Source organism: Equus quagga, chromosome 11, assembly GCF_021613505.1.
Source record: "Equus quagga isolate Etosha38 chromosome 11, UCLA_HA_Equagga_1.0, whole genome shotgun sequence".
Classification (NCBI taxonomy): domain Eukaryota; kingdom Metazoa; phylum Chordata; class Mammalia; order Perissodactyla; family Equidae; genus Equus; species Equus quagga.
In genome coordinates this window covers 79250475-79270514 of record NC_060277.1, presented here as the reverse complement: position 1 = coordinate 79270514, position 20040 = coordinate 79250475, and the positions used below count along the sequence as shown (strand labels likewise).

The 20040-nt window shown below is 37.3% G+C and overlaps 1 protein-coding gene across 3 annotated transcripts in view; it reads right to left on the bottom strand.

The window, feature by feature from the left end:
- Positions 1-20040, bottom strand: part of AP2B1 (adaptor related protein complex 2 subunit beta 1) — a 110295-nt gene that overhangs the window by 67213 nt on the left and 23042 nt on the right. For all 3 annotated transcript variants that reach the window (XM_046675102.1, XM_046675103.1, XM_046675104.1), the window contains 6 exons: positions 11535-11725; positions 9260-9481; positions 8667-8787; positions 8178-8273; positions 1687-1802; positions 564-729 (listed from right to left, as the gene is read on the bottom strand). In XM_046675102.1, the coding sequence (XP_046531058.1) occupies positions 564-729; positions 1687-1802; positions 8178-8273; positions 8667-8787; positions 9260-9481; positions 11535-11725 (912 nt within the window). The remainder of the gene's footprint in view (positions 1-563; positions 730-1686; positions 1803-8177; positions 8274-8666; positions 8788-9259; positions 9482-11534; positions 11726-20040) is intronic.

The window sequence follows — 20040 nt, the reverse complement described above, 5'->3', positions numbered from 1 at the left end:
AGAGGAGAGAGAAATGGGAAAGCGTCTAATAAAGCAGAGAATCTTTTCAAACTATACATGCTGGCCCTCTCCCCAGCCCCAGGTAAACATTCTGCTGCAATGAACCACAACTATTACTAATAGGAATGGGTAATCATCTTCAGGGGACAGCAAATTAAAAAGTGGTAACTACTGCTCTAAGCCAGGAGTTGTTAAAGTATGGTTCTGGAGCAGCAGCAGCATCACCTTGAACCTTGTAAGAAATGAATATGCTCAGGCCGATCTCAGACCTATTGAGCCGGAAACTCCAGGGGTGGGACCCAGCAGCCTGTGCTTTAACAAGCTCTCCAGGTGTTTCTAAGGCCCATTAAGGTTTGAGAACCAGTGGTCTAAGTTACACAGGTTTGTTCCACCAGAAATCAGCACAACTGAAAAAGCTCACCCCTCTTGGGAGAAAAATGAACATACTGTGTGTGTGTGTGTATACATACATACATAGACACACACACGTAAGTGCCTATCCTTTACTTTCTCTGAAATCTTCCCCAAAAGATCTATAACATAGGATAAAGGTGAGAGCTTACCTGGGTGCTTTCATCATGAAAACCCTCCAGGAAGCTCTCTAGTAACTCATCTGCATTGTCAATTCTTTCAGCATACTCTCCCACAATCCAAATCATAGCTGCTCGTGCATCTGGCTCATCCAGTGAGTCTAAATTCTCACAAAGAGTGGCAATGATACTTTCATACCTGATGTAACAAAACGGACTATGGTTACTGAGGACAAAACTGAGAACTGTGTTTAACAACAAAAGCTAAGGAAAAACCACAAACCAGGTATCCTAAAGCAAACCACCAAACTATAAAGGCTTTTAGTCAAGAGAATGTATAGGCTTTAAGCCAGGAGATTATAAATGTTTTAAATTTCCCCTCAATTATGTTTCAATAACTAGTCCTGAAACCTTTATAGAAGCTCATCGGGGGCCGACCCAGTGGCATACTGCTTAAGTTCACTTGCTCTGCTTCGGCAGAGTTTGGATCCCTGGTGCAGACCCACACACTGCTCATCAAGCCATGCTGGGTGGCAACCCACATACAAAATAGAGGAAGACTGGCACAGAAGTTAGCTCAGGGACAACCTTCCTCAAGCAAAAAGAGAAAGAGTGGCAACAGATGTTAGCTAAGGGCCAATCTTCCTCACCAAAAAAAAAGGCTCATCAGATATTCTTTTCACAAGGAAAAATTAACCTGTGGTGTAAGATAATACCACTACCTTATATTTCTAAGAATCTTCCTTATAACTAGATCAGAGAATTCTCCTATCTATAATTCCATTTTGTCTTCATGGTAGAGGAAGAGAAATATCACTTTACTTTTAGGAAAATGGAGTTAGACAACAACAGCATCCAGACTAGAAACAGTAATTTTGTCTCTTAAACCAAAGAATCTGGTTAACTTCAATATATTCCAGTGACAGTACATATTCAGATAGAGCTTCAATTCTTCTAAAAGTAATAAAACAGGGTGAAAAAAACCAGGTTTTAATCCCTGTGTTAACCACTTTATATGTTTCTGATTTTTCATAAAGTGTCCTATTATGCCCAGTTACATTACAAAGAATAATTCTTACCTAGCCAATTTCAAAGGGCCTTACTTAAACATTTCCTAAATGATCTGAAGAAGAGGGGTAGAAGAATTTGGACATACTTGTTGGGGTATTTGCGGAAGATGTCCCTGATGACAACAATCGCCTCTTGGACCACATAATTTACTTTGGTCTGGATGAGATCAAGCAATGTGCTTACACAGCGCTCTGCAGATTGCTGCGAAGAGGAACATAATAAATGAGAAGTCAGATGATCTATCCAATACAACATAAAAAAAATTTGAAACATACAGGTGCATCAACTAAACTACATTAAAAGATCAGGCACTTAATTTGACCAACCTATACTAGAGGCTGGAGTATCGGGTGGAGATATACAGAAGTTCTAGATATACCCCGAACTTTATTCACTACAAAATACACTCACAGATGAGTCAGTTCAAATGAAAAGAATCTTTGATAGCCAGGAGAATAGAAATGAGAAGAAAGAATAAGTCAAGGTAGGAGGAAAGAATAAAAGAATAAGCTAAGGAGGTCCTTATCTGGAGTTCATGGATGAGTGGAGACAGCAGAAGGCGTCTTTAAACCTCTTGAGATGAAACTGCCAAATTTCATATGTGTTTACGAGCATGTTTTCCAGGGAGAGGGTCTACAGCTTTCATTATATTTTCAAGGTTATCTGTGACTCAAAAAACTTTAAGGAAAATCTGCCATCTTTGGGGCTATATAACTGAAAGTCTGTGGCCTTAGATAAACTGTAATTTTTCACAGCCTGTAGTTCTCATCCATAAAATAGAATTTAATCTATTAGCCTTTTATTAATGAAGGGAATATGGGAGAATAAAAGTGACAAAACTAATGTACTGAAGCTATTGGTCAGAGTTTTGAAAAGGAGAAGGGTTCCAGAAGAGAAAAACCCTAAAAATCAAGGACTGACATCATATATTACAACGTACTATGATAGGTCACTTCATTATATGCCTCCCGATAAGATGCAATAGAAAATACACAGCATCACCTAAGAGATATTCTTGCCAAAAACACTGAACATGAACATTACCAATCCTCTAGATTTAATTATCTGAAGGGGGTGGAGCAATGAGATAAACAACATCACTAAAATACAACCAGGCAAATCCAGGCTCTGGGAAATTCTACAAGCCTAATGACCTAGTCCCTTCAATGAATGGCACCAAAATAAGTAAGTAAAGACTTAAGAGACATATTAACAAAATGCAGCGTGTGGATCTCGTTTAGATTTTGGTTTGAACAAGTTAACTATAAAAAGACATTCAGACACAATTAGGGAAAACTGAACATGGACTGGGTACTCAATGAGATTAACAATTATTGCTGGGGCCGGCCCCGTGACTGAGTGGTTAAATTCGTGCGCTCCGCTTCAGTGGCCCAGTGTTTTGCCAGTTCAGATCCTGGGCGCAGACACGGCACCACTCAACAGGCCAGGCTGAGGTGGCATCCCACATGCCACAACTAGAAGGACTCACACCTGAAAAAATATACAAGGTGCCAGCCCCATGGCTGAGTGGTTAAGTTCGCGCACTCAGCTTCAGCAGCCCAGGGTTTTGCCAGTTCAAATCCGGGGCACAGACATGGCACCACTCATCAAGTCATGCTGAGGCGGCATCCCACGTGCCATAACTAGAAGGACCCACAACTAAAAGTATACAACTATGTACGGGGGGCTTTGGGAGAAAAAGGAAAAATTTTTAAAAAAATCTAAAAAAGAAAAAATATATACAACTATATACTGGGGGGGTTTGGGGAGAAAAAGCAGAAAAAAAAAAAAGATTGGCAACAGTTGTTAGCTCAGGTGCCAATCTTTAAAAAAAAAAAAATCCAAAAAAAAAAAGAATTATTGTTACTTGTTGGGTATGGTAATGGTATTGTGACAATATTTTTTTTAAAGGACCTTATCTATTAGGTATACACATTGGAATATCCTAGTAAAATCATATCTGAGATTTGCACTAAAATACAAGAGCACCCCACTCCCTTGAAAGAGAAGGAGAAGATAAAACAGGAACAGCAACGTGTTGATATATTTGTTCAAGATGGACGATGGGTACATGAGAGCTCACTAATCCATTTTACTTCAGCAACTGCCTGAAAATTTCTGTAAAATCTTTTAAAGGTGCTATAATAATTTAAACTGCTCCAAGCAATTTAATGAAAACAAAGTTGCACCTAGATGTTATTTATATGTCATATATATAACGATTCTGTTGCACTACAAAATAGTTCTGCCATCTTTTTGTATTTTTTCCACTTTTGGATTCTATTTTATTCACTTTTAGCTAATAATTCCTATGTTGTCACTGCAACAGCAAAATAGTTGAAAAAGCTTGAATATATAAGTTGTGATAAATTATAAACTGTGTAGGATATAAGCTGCTGTAAGGAGTAAATTATCATAAATTAGATAATACAAATAAAGTGCTTAGCACAGGGCTTTATATAAAGCTAAAATTTACTGAGCCCTTAGTATCATCATTATAATAAAGACAAACAAAAGGTCATTTGAAAAACCTCTAAGTCTGGGATAGTACTTTTCAAGCAAAAGCAACCATATTGCTTTTGACAAAAAACAAAAAAACACTACCACTAAAATAATATGACAGAAGAGTAAATATCCACTCATTATACATACAAAAAAATACAGAAACACAGAAACACATACACACATAAAATTCATAATGTGATAAAGATAACATTTTGTAACAGTAAGGTAAAGATGACTTATTATGGTGTTTGATCCCACACTCATATCCTCCACCAAAATTATTTCCAATTATTTTAATTACTGATGAAAAACATCTTTAAAAACAAAACCCTTCTCATAAAAGTATAAAATAAAGGTGAATTTTATATAATTTTGAGGTGAAACACAATTTTTAGGCATGCCACTAAAGATACCATTGAGAAAGAACTGAAAGAACGCACTACTAAAGGATATGTAAACTTCTGTGCATCAAGAAGTCAAATGAAATCTAAAGGAAAACAAATTGGGAAGATAACTGCCAACGAAGCAAAGGGTTAATATCTTTAATTATAAACAACTAAAAAGAAATCAATGTGAAAAAGACAGCCCCCTGGAAAAAGGTGTGCAGGACATGAACAAGCAATTCCAAACGACTAGTAAGCACAATGAAAAACCTTCACCTCAACCAGAGATCAAGGATTTGGCTACAAGGATCCTCCTTATACTATTATTTGGAAAAGGGGCAGTAACAACTTTTAAGGTCCTACAATAATGGAAAGGCTAAATGTATTATGAAGCAATCACACATTATGTCTACACACCACTAAAAATGATGCAAAATATTATCAGGAACATGGAAAAATGTCCATGTGTCATATAATAAGTGAAAAAAGTAGACTACAGAACAAAAGTAAATAGTATATGTAGGATGATCTCACTTTTGTAAAATCATGACCACATCATCTCTGGGAGGGTAGAACGGGGGTAGGAGAAAGCGGAGTGTTCTATTTTTGTTTAACTTGTCTTATTTTATGATTTTATGTAGTAAACACATATGGCTTTCCTAACAGGAAAAATATATTTTTGCTTGTTTTTAAATTAAGGGATGAGATACAAATCAGTATCTTATCCTGATCTATAGAAACCAGAAATAGTAAAGACCAAAGAACAAACTAGGAATTGAGGAACTCCTGGCCTTAACTTAGTGCCTTAATCTCTCTCAAACAAACAAAATCACTTGATTTTATTAAAATACAATTTTTAAGATTTTATTTTATTTGTAAAACTAAGAAGGGCCAGGGGTTTGTTTGTCTCCTCCTTAAAGAAAAAGGTATACAATGTTAATATCTACAAATTTAATTTGTCAATTATACCTCAATAAACCTGGGGGAAAAAAGGAAAACACATTAAAAAATAAAAAATAGGCAAAAGTTACTGAAAAAGTAGTATTATGGAATTGCTTTTTCAGTGCTATTTAGATTTAACAGCTTATTGCTTAATCTTTAACCTAACCAACTTAACATAACAAAATGTTATATCTTTTTCACCTCAGGATACTTATAGCAACATAGAAACAACTATATTTACAGCCATGCTAAAAATACAACTCCAACTCTTAAAGATGCCTAAACTTTCCAATAGGCCCTGTTCTCTTACCTAAGCAGTAAACTAAAATTCGTTTTTTCTCATTTGTCATATCTTTGAAACCATCTACACGTTAAAAACAGGTAAGATGCCCTGAAAGAAGGCAGCAGCTCAGTTTAGAAGCTACACAGGAGTCTATTACAAGTCCCTCACTGGTTCTTCCTCTCGTCCCTCAGACGGGTTAGTTAAAAACAGGCAATCACTGCCTCTCATACCCCAATAACCACGTTTGGGATAAGAAACTCTTTCCAACTGTTAACTTTCATGATTGAAAGAGTTGTAGAAAAAGTTGCCAGGCAAGTCCAGGCAACCTCAGATAAAAGGACATTAGCTAAAAGGCAGGATTCTTGAAGGCTGATCTTATATTTCCAGAGAACGTTCATTCCTAACATACTCTCACATTCCCAAAGGGCACTTCTGATGAAAGCCGTCAGAAGCTTCTCTCTTCCACAGATTATGATAGACAACTTTTCCATTAGACACAATACATGGCACTAACAGCCTCTAGGAATCTAGATGCCTTGAGAACTTTCTAGCAATTCCAGGGATAGAAAATCTCAACTTTGGAATGGGATATAATTTTGTATGATTCTTTTGAGCTTTGTCAGAGCGGTCAATAAGACAATGATAGTCTGGCAGTGAAAAGCACAAAATGACTCATGCTACCAAAATCTCTCTGAAAACTGTATACATTAGTAGTAAGTAGGTGGCTCTATCTCAATAAGAAAAATAAAAAAGGTAAGTATGTGAAGTACAATTTATAAAAAAAGAGGTAACGTATCAAGATCCAATAAACAGACTTTCTCATTTCTCAAATGGAGCAACAGAAGTGTATTAAATATCGGAAGCAACTGAGCTAGCAGAACCAGGAATAAAAATCAGGATTAATTAACTTCTTGCTGTAACAACTAGTCTACTAAATGATTTATCAGTGTTAACTACATGACGCAGCACTGACTTGAATAAAAAAAACAAGGAAAGCCAGTTAGGAACTTGGCTTTCATACATGCTTCTCTGACACAGCATCCATTTCCTTCTGTTGCCATAAAGTATTGGTCATACTCTACAAACTATTTTAGTATCCTTGAGAAATCATATGGTCCAACCTTCTGACTCTAAGCAGAATTGCATATAGTCAAGTAGCAAGAACAAATATGGAGCTCTGAATTCACATCATCATAGTGAACAGAGGCCATTATTAATTTCAACCAGTTTCTGAATGAGGAAAAACAAATGGAGGACTGGTGACTGATGAAGCAGGGCAACTTAAGTTGTAGCCCATCAGACCTACTAGAAGGCTGCGAGCAAGCTAGAAACCAATCTGGCCTCAAGGAACACACAGAAGCTCTTTAAGAGGACTTCCATGTAAAGATCAGCTCCCCGCCCTAAAGCAGAAACCTTCTGGTCACAGCCCTGCCTAAGTGTACATAAGTCCTGATCAACTCTTCCGTTATGTCATTCTTAAAAAGCGAGCAGCAATTTACTATATGCATGTATATACCACAATTAAAAAATTATACATAGGCATGCAACCATCATCATACAATACTCCAGATAATTAAATTCAAACTATAGAAACAAAACAAAAAATGGTAATTCATATCCCAGAGATTCAAGGAGCTCTTGCAATCATGAAAAAAAGGAATGCTATAAAAAATAGGTACCAAAAACAAGAGCGATAAAGAAAGGCTGTATGGAATGATGGAGGCACAGAGGCCAAGAAAGCAATCAGCCAGATTGCAACAAGCGAGAGGACAGAGGACTGAAAGAGAGAAGGGTCTAGGAGAAAAAACGGTTTATGATTTGATATTAAGCTTGAAAAGCTGGAAGAAGATAAGGGTGCAATGAAGACACACGATGCAAGAAAAAAAAGAAAGGCCATTACAGAAACTCCAGAAAAAACAAAAGTCTCTATAAGAAAGAAAATACAGTCACTTATATTTTCTGTACAGTTGTATTGGCTCTACCTATCTACAGTCATAACGGGCACAGTAAGTTTTGCAAGCCTATAGTTGATAGAAAAAGAAATAAAGGTGTATTATCTCAATTTACAAAGATAATCAATATAGGCACAAAAAACCTCATGATATAACTATACTGGAGAATAGGAAGGCAGAAGTAGGAATGGTGGGGTATATGAAGTAAGCTGCTTATCTCATAGCAGAAAGTAACAGACAATGTCTGTAATTGGTATATCAATAAATAATAGCATAAACATATTATTTAGAGATGTGGAAGTAATCAAAATAACTAAAACTAGAAACAGTTAAAAATGATTCCCTTTGAGAAGAGAGGGACCACAGACAGTTGCTTTTCATTAAAAATTCTTTAATATTTTAACTATGTGCTTTATTATTTCCATAAACTTTAAAAATGTATTTAAAAGAAAGGAGTGAAGAGAACACTCAGAATCCCATAACGTGATCACAACTACCATCAGACACTTGCCTCCACCTTGATGGCACACCGTCCAATGGCCCGCACAGCTTTGCGAACAAAGTCAACATCCACCTCTGTGGCATACTCCTTCAGTTCTGCCAGAACCTGTTAAAAATCCAGGAAGCAGACAATCATTAAGGGGTCTCAAACAGCAATTTTATGGCCGAGCTTTTTCTCAAGGCCAGCCTTGAAGATCTAAGTCTTTATAGAGGCCAGCCTGGTGGCTCAGCGGTTAAGTTGACATGTTCCGCTTCAGGTGCCCAGGCCTTGCAAGTTCGGATTTCGGGTGTGGACCTATGCACTGCTTGGCAAGCCATGCTGTGGCAGGCATCCCACATATAAAGTAGAGGAAGATGGGCAAAGATGTTAGCTCCGGGCCAATCTTCCTCGGCAAAAAGAGGAGGATTGGTGGCTGATGTTAGCTCAGGGCTAATCTTCCTTAAAAAAAAAAACAAAAAAACTATGTCATTATAAACTTGAGTCTGCTATGAGTCTGACCTGAGCAATGTTGGCTTGGGATGCCAAACGAATCATGATGTCCAACTTCTCTAGTTTAACATAGATGGGATCATTGTATTTCACAAAGAAGACTTTGATTTCCTGCTTCAAGATTTCAGGCCTGCGGTACACAAAAACACAAGATGAGGAAGGTGAGGCACATATTGATATATCCTTCTGAGCCGGTATTAAATATCTAATCTCACAAACTTCCTCGACATCCCTCTAACCAGTTCCATTTGGCAGACTATTTTTATCCTTTTTAAGGGTCAGGGTACATATTGCCAAGAAGAACTTCTAGAACAACAATCTGGCTCTAAACTAAGGCCTGAACCATATTAAGCAGGCATTAGCTAGAATACTATTAAGAGGCCCTTCAGAAAATAAACTAAATTGTACAGCAACATCAGGCATTTATCACAAGAACACTCCGAAATCAACTGTTAGCCTCCTGACCCTGGACAAGCTGCTCTGCCATACATTTTCATTTCCATACTTTAAAAAAAGCTTAACACTGGCCTCTTCAATATTGATATTATTAAGCTTAATTCAAAATTACAAACACTTTAATCACCAACTCATTTTTTCCCAACCTTTTCTGAACAATTAGGTTGATGTTCCTCAGGGCAACGTACTGCACCTCTGGCTCCCCAGACAGCAAAGTGACAAGCGGAGGGGCCAATTTCTTCAGCAGCATATTGTAGTAGTCAGAGTCCTTGGGTAACAACTCTAGAAATTTCATTAGGACTTTTACCGCTGAAAGCACCACTGCTGAGTTGGCATGAGATAGCCGGGGAGTTACCCGTTCACAGATGCTGAGGGCAAAAAAGGAAAATTAACATCCTGAATTACAATTTCTTTGTTCAATCTACGAGATAAGGTAATGCGTCAGAATCCCATGGCCCAAGTATCAAGAAATTAGAAAATCAGTTAGAAAAGTCAAAGCTCCATGCGTAGGTAAAATTGGGATCCAAAACTGCAGAAGCCTCATTCCCAGCAAACTACAGGCAGAGCAAGGACATCAGAAGAATTTAGGGATCCAGCAATAAGGGATGTTCAAACCGGAAGGAAACTAGCCAATATCCAAAACACTTGAAGCTCACGCCATTTACCTTCCTGTTTTATAGTCCTCTCTGTCTCTCCCCATATTAGTTAGGGCTCCCTGCCTCACAGCCCATTTCTCCTCAACCTATAAGAAGCCAAATTAAGCATTCTGAGAGTTATTTCAGAGTGAGAGATATCAACCAACTGGGGCTGAAGGTTTCATTGTAAAATGCAGGAGGAGGTGGGTTGACAGGAAAAACTACCCAACCCCTTGCCTTCAGGATAATAAAGGAATCTCTGAAAGGGCTTTTGTTTGTTTTTTAACATCGCAACACCACTGCAATATTCTCCCATCCTCTTCCTCTTCTCCTAGCCCCTGCCACCTACACTTAAATGCTTTACGAACTCTTGAATATTTAATTATATGCTGAGGGTTCAGAAATTAACCTAATTTTGATAGCTCTTAGGCAACATGAGTGGCTGACTATATTCAGTTAAGGATACAAGATAAGTAAGCGGTGTTTCTCTCCCTTCCTCCTATCTCTAACTTGGCTAACTCCTTGACCACCTACAGGTCTTTATACAAATGCCACCTTCTCAGCGAGGCCTTCCCTGATCATTTAATAAAATATTATTCTTCATCCCCAAATGCCCAGCATTTCTTAGATCTCTTCCCTACTTTATCTTTCTTGTTAGCACTTATCACCATCTGACATATTATATACTGTATTATATAAACATATTATCCACACTTTGCCCCATCTCTCAGAACGAGTGTTCCATGAGGGCTATGATTTTTGGCTGTCCAGTGCTATATCCTCAGGGCCTAGAACAATGCTGGGCATACAGCATGGGCTCAATAAGTATTTGCTGAGGGAATGAATGAATAAGCGTGAGATGTCAACAACCAAGAGAAAATAAAATTCTACATAAAGTTCTTTCCAGAAGATATCTGTACTTTCAACGATGGAAAGAAATTATCAGGGTGAGCTTGTTCCAGAGGGAACAATTTCCCAGATAAGTGAAGAGCACTTACATTATAGCAGCTTGAGCTTCGCCAGGCAAGGAGGGTTCTTATCTACCATAATTAAAACATGTCAACTTTAATGAAGAGCCAACATTTCTTCAGAAGTACTTTGCCTAGTACAGTGCCTATATATACAAAATGCTCAATAAAAACTGGTGATAATTCCAACTCTGTTAACTAAAATGTATGTATGTATATATGAAATTTAGTAGCCAATTTCTGATAGTCAAATAAAATTTGCAATACTAACACGGTAAAGAGTGGGCAGAATAATCCAGGTGTGCCTTCCAAAAATCTTCAAATTCAGACTGACATGATTTCTGTATCTAATGGAAGACATCAAATACTTTGCTGGCTCCAACACACTTTCTCTAATACTGAATTATAGGTATAATTCAGCTCAATAACTAGTATCAAGCCACTTACCATGTAGCTAATATAATGAAAGTTTGTCACTACAGTGATAGACATCAAAAAACTTTTGTTTGCCAAATGGCGAGGAACTGCTGTAAAGGAGATGTGAGACCATGAAGAGGGAGATTTTAAGAGAGGATAATCGTATTCTTGAAACAAGAAATGACAAACACGTATCTCTTAGGAAGAGCTATTTTTGCATGGTTTACTCCACTACCTAAAATGTCTGTAAATTCAGTGAGAAAATACCATGGGGATAGCAACATCTATCCCAGAAGCCACCGATCTTCCTCAACATAACAGACTTTCATTCCATTACAGACACTAGAACTTAATGATAAGCAGGCAAGACTCCCATATACCATAGAGGAAAAGAGACTGACCTCTGAGCTTCCCGGTCATCTTTAGGGTTGTAATTAGATAGGCAGTCCAAGATGAAAATCTGGCCCCATTCGGTACACTCATTTAGGGCTGTCAGCAATTTATTAATGTTCTGTGGGTTCAGATCGAGTAAGTTGCTGTTTGGGTGAGATTCGCTGATTTCAGATAACGCTGCTACAGCATTAGCCACCACCTGGGAAAGAAGCAGATATGACCCTGATTTACCGAGAAGAGTAGAAATATACATAAATACTTAACCTCTCTGGATCACTTCATAGATCTCAACTCTTAATCATTCCTGAACATTTTACCTAGTCAGCTAAAAACAGATAAATTGCTTTCAAAATACATATTAAACTACTAATGATGACATACGTAGCTTCCTAGTGGTCAGGTAGCCCAGAATTAAAACAATTCATCTACTAGCAGAGAGTCACAAATGATTTACTATTAAAACATTAACAATTTTAATAGTACTCAAAACTATCAGTAGAATCAAGACATATAAACAGCTATAAAAGCAACAAACTTTAAATATGAAACATGCACTTTAGGCAATGAAGAGAAAAATCTAGGCCAAATAATTCTATAGGGGTATGGGTGTGCATGTATGGGGGGGTGGGGAGGTGTTACCATAAATCACATCAGAAGTCTTAGAGTAAGAAAACATGAGCCTGGACCCCTAGTTCACTACTATAGGACGTAGGGAGAGCATATAACCTCTGTGAAATCCAGTTTTCTTATCTGAAAACTGTGGATAATTAAACCCACCTCAAAGATTAGTTTTGGTGTGAGGATCAAATCAGACGACATATGTATAAGAGCTTTCTACAAAGCCTTATGCAAATTTAAGGTGGTAATATTACCATAATTCATCAAGACTAAGTTGCACAGGTTTTCACATTAACGTCTCTGAAATTGGGATGCATTTTATAATCAATGGGACGTCAGTTTAACAGGAAGTATTTTTCTTTCCAGGTAATACAGAAAATAATAACGCATCTTATAATCAACGGGATCTTAGAATCAATCAAATATGTTATCTCAAATATATCCTTAAGATAGTAGGGTAAATGAAAAATTGCTACTGAATATAAGAAAGTACACTTGTATCCTGACTTACAGATCTGGGAATCCATATTAGTTGTGGGGAAAAAAGTGAACACTCGGTCAAAATTACAGATTATTCCTAATATAACTAATCTTCAACCAGTGAATGTTTAATTTAAAAATTGCAAAAACACCCAAAAATAAACAAAACACAAACAAAAATTATACTACAGCCCTGTACAAGTGAATTTAAAACCATATTTTGCAGTGAGGCTCCCAGTGATTACTAAAGATTAGCAAGGTGAGGTTGAATACAAATAATCTGTAAGTATAAACAAGATGTGATAGAAGATAGCAGCTTCAGTAATTACGTATATTGAATTCTCAAAAATATCAACTCATTGTTAGTTCTTACTAAAGTCCCTTGCTAAAAGCTTGAGAAACTAAGAGTCGTATAATTATCCTTTGCTGACAAAAGAAAAACCATAATTCAGCTACTGAATTTTTTTTTTAGCTATTGATTCTAACATCCACATTATCTGGGTAGTCTGCAGATTATCCCAGCATGTGATTTTACCTAGAAGATAAACGTCTAGAGAACATGATTTTTAATCAAATAACACACTTATGACAATATTCATTATTATGCAAATAATAATGCCACAAATGGAATCATCTTCAGCTATAATTTAGTGATCAGAACAAAAATTCCCAGATGAAAAATCAAAGGCTCACTTGGTAAGTATGATTATGAATATAATATTTTATTAAGGCAAATCAGGAAGCATTATCTAGTCTACCTACTGCATGGGAGCACGTATGAGGTTCTTTTCTGACAAATTTTGTTTGTTAACTCCACCACCAAGCATGGAATTTAGTGAAAAATCAAAGGCACAATGAAGTAATAATCCTCTTCATCACCTCAGTGCTTTACAGGCAGGGAAAAGATAGTTCACTTACTTGTATCTCTATCAAGTATACTTGATAGAGCCAATCACAGTATAAAGGATCGAAATGTCATACTGGAAGACTAAATGCCCGTTTTCATCTATTGCTGCCAACACATACCCAGTCTTGGTTACCAGCTGTCCAAAATAAACATCTTACCACAATTTATCATTTCTGCCAAATTCTTTTAATGTTAAAAAAAGTTAAATATAAGGTGTGTTAATAGGAAATGCAGAAGAAAGGAGAAAATCAGGGGGAATTAAAAAAAGCAATGGGGAGGAAAGAGCAGAAGGATGCTGAACAGAATGAACAATTAGAATTCCTATTATTATCTTAGGCAATTGGAAATTAAATGAAGGGTATAAGCAGCTAATGAAGTATATGTTCAGGTGATAAAATATGCAATTTCCACTTATTAACACATTAAAACAAGAAAGGAGATAGGGAAAAGTAAGTCTAATTAAAAGATCCAGAGAGATGAGATTACAGGATTATGGTTGGAAAAGCCTGTGCTGAGAAAAGAGATCATTGCCAAACAGCCACCGAGCCAATGACACAGAGGAGATGCATCCCCCAACAACAACATTCTGCTATTCCTCTAAAACTCCTTGCAGTTCCCTCTATTTTACCTTTCCACTTTCCTCTCCCTAACCATCACATTCAGACTGTTACGTTTTCAGAAACATACTGAGCTGGGCCCACAAAGGACTGCTTAGAGTGTTCCTGGTCAGTAAGTCATCCTCCCCTCCCTCTTTAATGGACAATTAAAACAAGCTAGTCACACTGAGCCTAAAGTAGACAAAGAAAAACACCGACTTCAAGACAGCAGCTGGGTGGCTAGGGCATATGGGACGACTCACTTCTCAACATTTACAGTTTCTTTGGAACTTGGTATTGTGTACATAGGACATATACTAAGTTTAAAAATAAACTTAAAAAAAAATATTGACCCTTAAGATTTACCTCCTCTTCCCAGAGAGCCTTCTCCAAACAATAATTCAATACCACAAAAGAACAAATCTGACCCTTGCAGTAACTGCCTTGATTTACCCGGGTATTAAAACAAAGATTGTGTCTATATCACTGGAATGGTCACTTTGAATTTGAACTAAGATTAACCCCTAGAAAATTAGTATTGCTCTTAGGAAACACTGCTACCAAGGGAACAATGGCCTTTTAATTGTCATCTCAGAAAAATCAGAGTTCCCGAGAAAGAAAACGGTTTCTAAAGGAAGTTTTGCTTTAAAAATGGATTTACAAACAGCGTTTCTTAAGTGAGTTTTCTCAGTACATTAATTGATTTGCAAAAAGTTGGCATCTAGGCTACAAAGGAACATATCCATAGCATCGAAAAAGGTTTTTTTCATTTCTTTTGCTTCCCAATTATGGTAAGTTCTGTTCTTTGAGAGCCTACAACCAAATATTCCTCCTCCTACTCCCCCCCACCCACCAGAGACCTAATGTAACATGTATACTTTATAGATACAGATATTAAATACAAACATATACATACATGCATACAAAAGCATATGTATATAGATACACATATAAAATCACACTCAATACTAGAGTGAGTTTGCTGAATTTTTTTAAGGAAAACAATTTGTGCTTTGACTTACTTTATACTATACCTAATAAAGTTGCACAAAAAGATAAGACAATAATAGCTAAAATTTATTGAACACTTACTATGTGCTATTAATCCTCACAGCAACTCTGAGGCAGTTGCTATCAAAATTCACCTATCACAAATAAGGAAGCAGGCTTTAAAAATGAATTTATAACTAGGGTTAGAGAAATTCAGTGACTTGCTTAGTCAGCACAGCCAGAAAGGGAGAGTGCTTAAATACGAATCAAGGTCCGTCTGATTCCATGTCTGAGTAACAACCACTCTGCCTCCAGCATTTACAGAAGCTCCAAGAGCTGTGAACATCAACCGGGGGAAAGGGAAAGAAAAATCAGAGTCGGGGAAGGATAATATAATCAAAACATTATTTCCAGGCAAAGGGACAAGCAGATTTATACAACGAGAAAATGTATTCCACTTCTATGTTTGAGAGAAAATTAAATCCTGGCAGCACTTAAAGAGACAAGATATACTATTCAGCTATAAAATCTGATTTATAAGCTACTCCTATCTTACATGAAGGAATTCTGGGGACATAAATTTGACCTTATCTTTTTAAAAAAGGGAGCAAGCTGGAGTAGTAGGTATGGTTAGAATAAAAAGGATCCTGTAAAAAAGAACTCTAGGAGGAAATCGAGATATATACCAGGGGTGGAGTATTACAAACAGAAGCTCCATTATGAGAAATCTCTCACAGTTCCCTATCCTTTGAATGATTTTCATCCTGCACTCTAATTTCACTCATTTTCATAGCCTCAGAACCCAAGAAAGAGATCACTTTCCACAAAAATGACTCCCTCCTATTAACTAAATTACTATTTAGAAGACTTTTATTTCCAGCAATGACCTTCAAGGTTATACACTCTGAACAGATTTATGTTTCAGTTTTCCTGTTCAATTTACAATCCTTTCAGCTGGTGCCCCTGAAGACTTCAATCAAGTGAAAGCAGTAGAATAACTGACCAAAACTACTATGATGAAATATACAGGTGGTTTGCATATTTTTATCCTCCTAAAAACCGGCAACAGTTTGGAATGTGGCTTTCTCCTTTATGGAGTTGCATCAAATGACACATTAAAACACAGGGCGACATCTATTTCTTCTAAGCATGTTTCAGTCATCGTCATCTTCTTAAGGACACAGCGACTATGTGGCATCAATTAATTTTTCCCCCTTAAACAAGTAAAACTTGGAGCTCTCACTTTAAATCCAAGACACTGCCCAGAATACCAAGTGATAATACACCAACTATAATACATTCTATAATGTTCTGTACGTTTCCCCATCTTTCCTGGAATGAGGAAGTTGAGTTAACATATCTACCTAGTTGAGTCAACACATCTCATTATAGCAAAAAAGTCTGAATACATGGTTAACAAGTAAGATTTACAAATAAGACTCAATAAAATTCATTATTTAAGTGGTTTAAGATGTGGTCTGACAAAATGCAAATATTCTCAAAGCCAAAACACTATCAATAACTATCTACACACAGATGAAAGGTACTCCTAAGAATCAGAGTTAGTTGGCCCATAGACCACAAAATTACACTAACGCATGCTACAACATGAACAAAACAAAAAATTTATCATCATACCACTTACTATCTCCTTTTGAGAGTAATCTCTTGCTAAATTAGAGCCTTGAGATCATCCTATAAAGGGGACACTTAGAAATGAATGAGCCATGATCTTCTGGTACACTACTAAATTACTATGGACAACAGATCCAGCTTTCAGGAAGTTGCTGATGAAAACTGCTTTAAAGGTATATCCTTGAACAATTACCTTTTAAAAGTAATTTTGCAATGGTATGGTAAATAATATTGTAAACAGACAGCTTCATTTATGGGTAAGCTGCCCTCAGAATTATCCTAAAAAACAATGTCTGGCTTTAAATAACATATACAAAAGAATTAAATATCTTTTAAAAATAAATTTGCCATTGAAAGATTAACCCTTCAATAATCATTAATATCCAGCCCCACAATGACCACACAATTACAGAATACAATTGTTATTATTAAGGGCTTACTCTATACCAGGTTCAGTATTAAGCGCTTCGCAAACCCTGTACCTTTAATGTTCACAACAATCCTGTGACAGAAGCACTAATTGTAATCTCCATTTTATAGGTGAGGACACTAAGAAGTTTAAGGAGATCACACAGCTAAGAAATGGCAAAACTAGGGTAAAAACCCAAGTCTGTGTGTTTCCAGCGCCTGAGTTTTAACCACTAGCAATAGTACTGGAAAACAAAAATACCATTTCACATACAAAGCACTTTTCTGTTTTTGAGATACTTTCACACAGAGTGAGTCAACTCTTTATAAAAGGAAGTGATTAAATGCTATTGAATCCTGGAATAAAAAGGGACATTTGTGTTGCAACAGGTGAAATTTGAATAAAGTCTGTATGTTAGTTAATAGTAACATACCAATGCTAATTTCTCAGTTTTGACAAATGTACCATGGTTATGTAAGATGTTAACATTAAGTGAAACTGAGTGAAGGGTATATGGAAACTTTCTGTACTGCCTTTGCCATTTATCTGTAAACCTAAAATTATCCCCTCCCTAAGTGAGTTTATTTTTGAAAAACAAACCTAACTTCATAATAATTGATAAAATAAAAACTGATTTTTTTTTAATTGAGAATACACAGAAAAAGATTTCCACAAAGCTTATTATAAAGGAAAACAAAAATCTCTTGCTTCCTCTGTACGCAGAGATAAAAGCACTCAGATCAACCAGTGGGAAATTCAAGAGTTAGGCCATGGGCCTTATATTAAAGCAGCCTCCAATGATTCCACTTACTCAACACTCCAGCCCCACAGAAATTAAGAGCGACTCCTCTTTCAGTACCAAATATAACATTCCTCACTTGGGGAACTCAGACACAGACTAAACTTATCACCCCCTACATTACTCTCATCCAGTGCCTGCCACACACTGACACTTTCACACAAGCCTATAATTCTATCAGCTCTGGAGCTCCTTTGTGCACTTTCGGCATGAAAAGTAATACGCATTTCTTTCTTTTCTTTTCTTTTCTTTTTTTGGAAGATTAGCCCTGAGCTAACATCTGCTGCCAATCCTTCTCTTTTTGCTGAGGAAGACTGGCCCTGAGCTAACATCCATGCCCATCCTCCTCTACTCCATACATGGGATGCCTACTACAGCATGGCTTTTGCCAAGGGGTGCCATGTCCGCACCCAGGATCCAAACCGGCGAACCCTGGGCCACCAAGAAGCAGAAGGTGAGAACTTAACTGCTGTGCCACCAGGCCAGCCCCAATAATATGTATTTCTAATTTCACTTATACATAATATTTTAATTTATAACTCTCCTACTTACTAATATATATTTAGAGATAACAGAAATTATATAACTAAAGTACTAAATTAAGTGAGGTCAAGTTTTTCTATGCATTCTAGGCCTATCTTTAATAAACAATTTAACACAGCCCACAAGGACATCAACTATATTCTGACAAAAATCCTTGTTGAATTTACAAAGTGATTTAGAGAGTGATCTAGACTTTTTCAATATTTATCATCTCAGACTGATGACCAACCATAATACAAGCAAATTTCCTAAGACCTAAATAAAAATTACAATAATAGAGGGGCCAACCGAGCGGCATAGTGTTTAAGTTTGCAGACACTACTTCAGCTGCCCGGGGTTTGCTGGTTTGGATGCCAGGCGTGGACCTATGCAGCACTCACCAAGCCATGCTGCGGTGGTATCCCACATACAAAGCAGAGAAAGACTGGCACAGATGTTAGTTCAAGAACAATCTTCCTCAAGATAAAAAAGGAAAATTGGCAACAGATGTTACCTCAGGGCCAATCTTCCTTACCAAGAAAAAAAAAAGAAAATTTACAATAGGAAGTGCATAATGGTAGGTCTGTTCCTCAAGAATGTGTCGTCATTAGTGCCATCAAGTAGATTCCAACTCCTAGCGACCCTGTGTAGAGCAGAGCTGAATCCTTCTCCATCTTTTTGCACTATCCTCTCACCTTCTAGCACTCTATCAGACAATACTGTGCTGCTATTCATAGAGTTTACATGACCAATTTTTTCGGAAGTAGGTGGCCAGGTCCTTCTTTCTAGTTTGTATTTGTCTGGAAGCTTCGCTGAAATGGGTGACCCTTGATGGTATTTGAAACACTGGTGGCATAGCTCTCAGCATCACAGCAACATGCTGCTGCCACAGTTTGACAACTGACAGATGGGTGGTGTGGTTCCCTGACCCAGAAACGAACCTGGGCCTCATGAGTGACAGTGCTGAATCTTAAACATGAGACCACCAGGGGTGGCTCAAGAATAGCTATAGTTTATTAAGCATTTACTGTATGCGAGGCATTATTTAAATTTTTAAATAAATCATTCCTTCATGGTCAAAATAATCCAGTAAAATAGGCATGAGTACCTCCATTTTACAGATGAGGAAACTGAAGACTATTTTAAATAACTTGTTCAAGGCCACGTTTCTAGTAAGCAGCCAAGCCAGGACTCAAAACAGCAGCCACTCTGGCCCTAAAGGCTATGTGCTATTTCCATAATCCAAATGTTCAAAACCTTAGCACTACTGGTTTGGGGATGGATAATTCTTTGTTGCAGGGGGCTGTCGTGTGCACTGCAGGATGTTTGAAGTATCCTTGGAGTCTACCCACTGGATTCAAGTAGCACCCTCCCATCAGTTGTGACAACTGAAAGTGTCCCCAGACACTCCCAAATGTCCCCTGGGAGCAAAATCACTCCTGGCTGAGCAGAACTGCCACAACCCCATGCTGCTTCTCCATGCTGGCCAGCACAGTTAAAACACACACGCTTCCTGAGAAGAAAAACAAAAAGCAAAGCACATGCGGCCGGGCTGTCA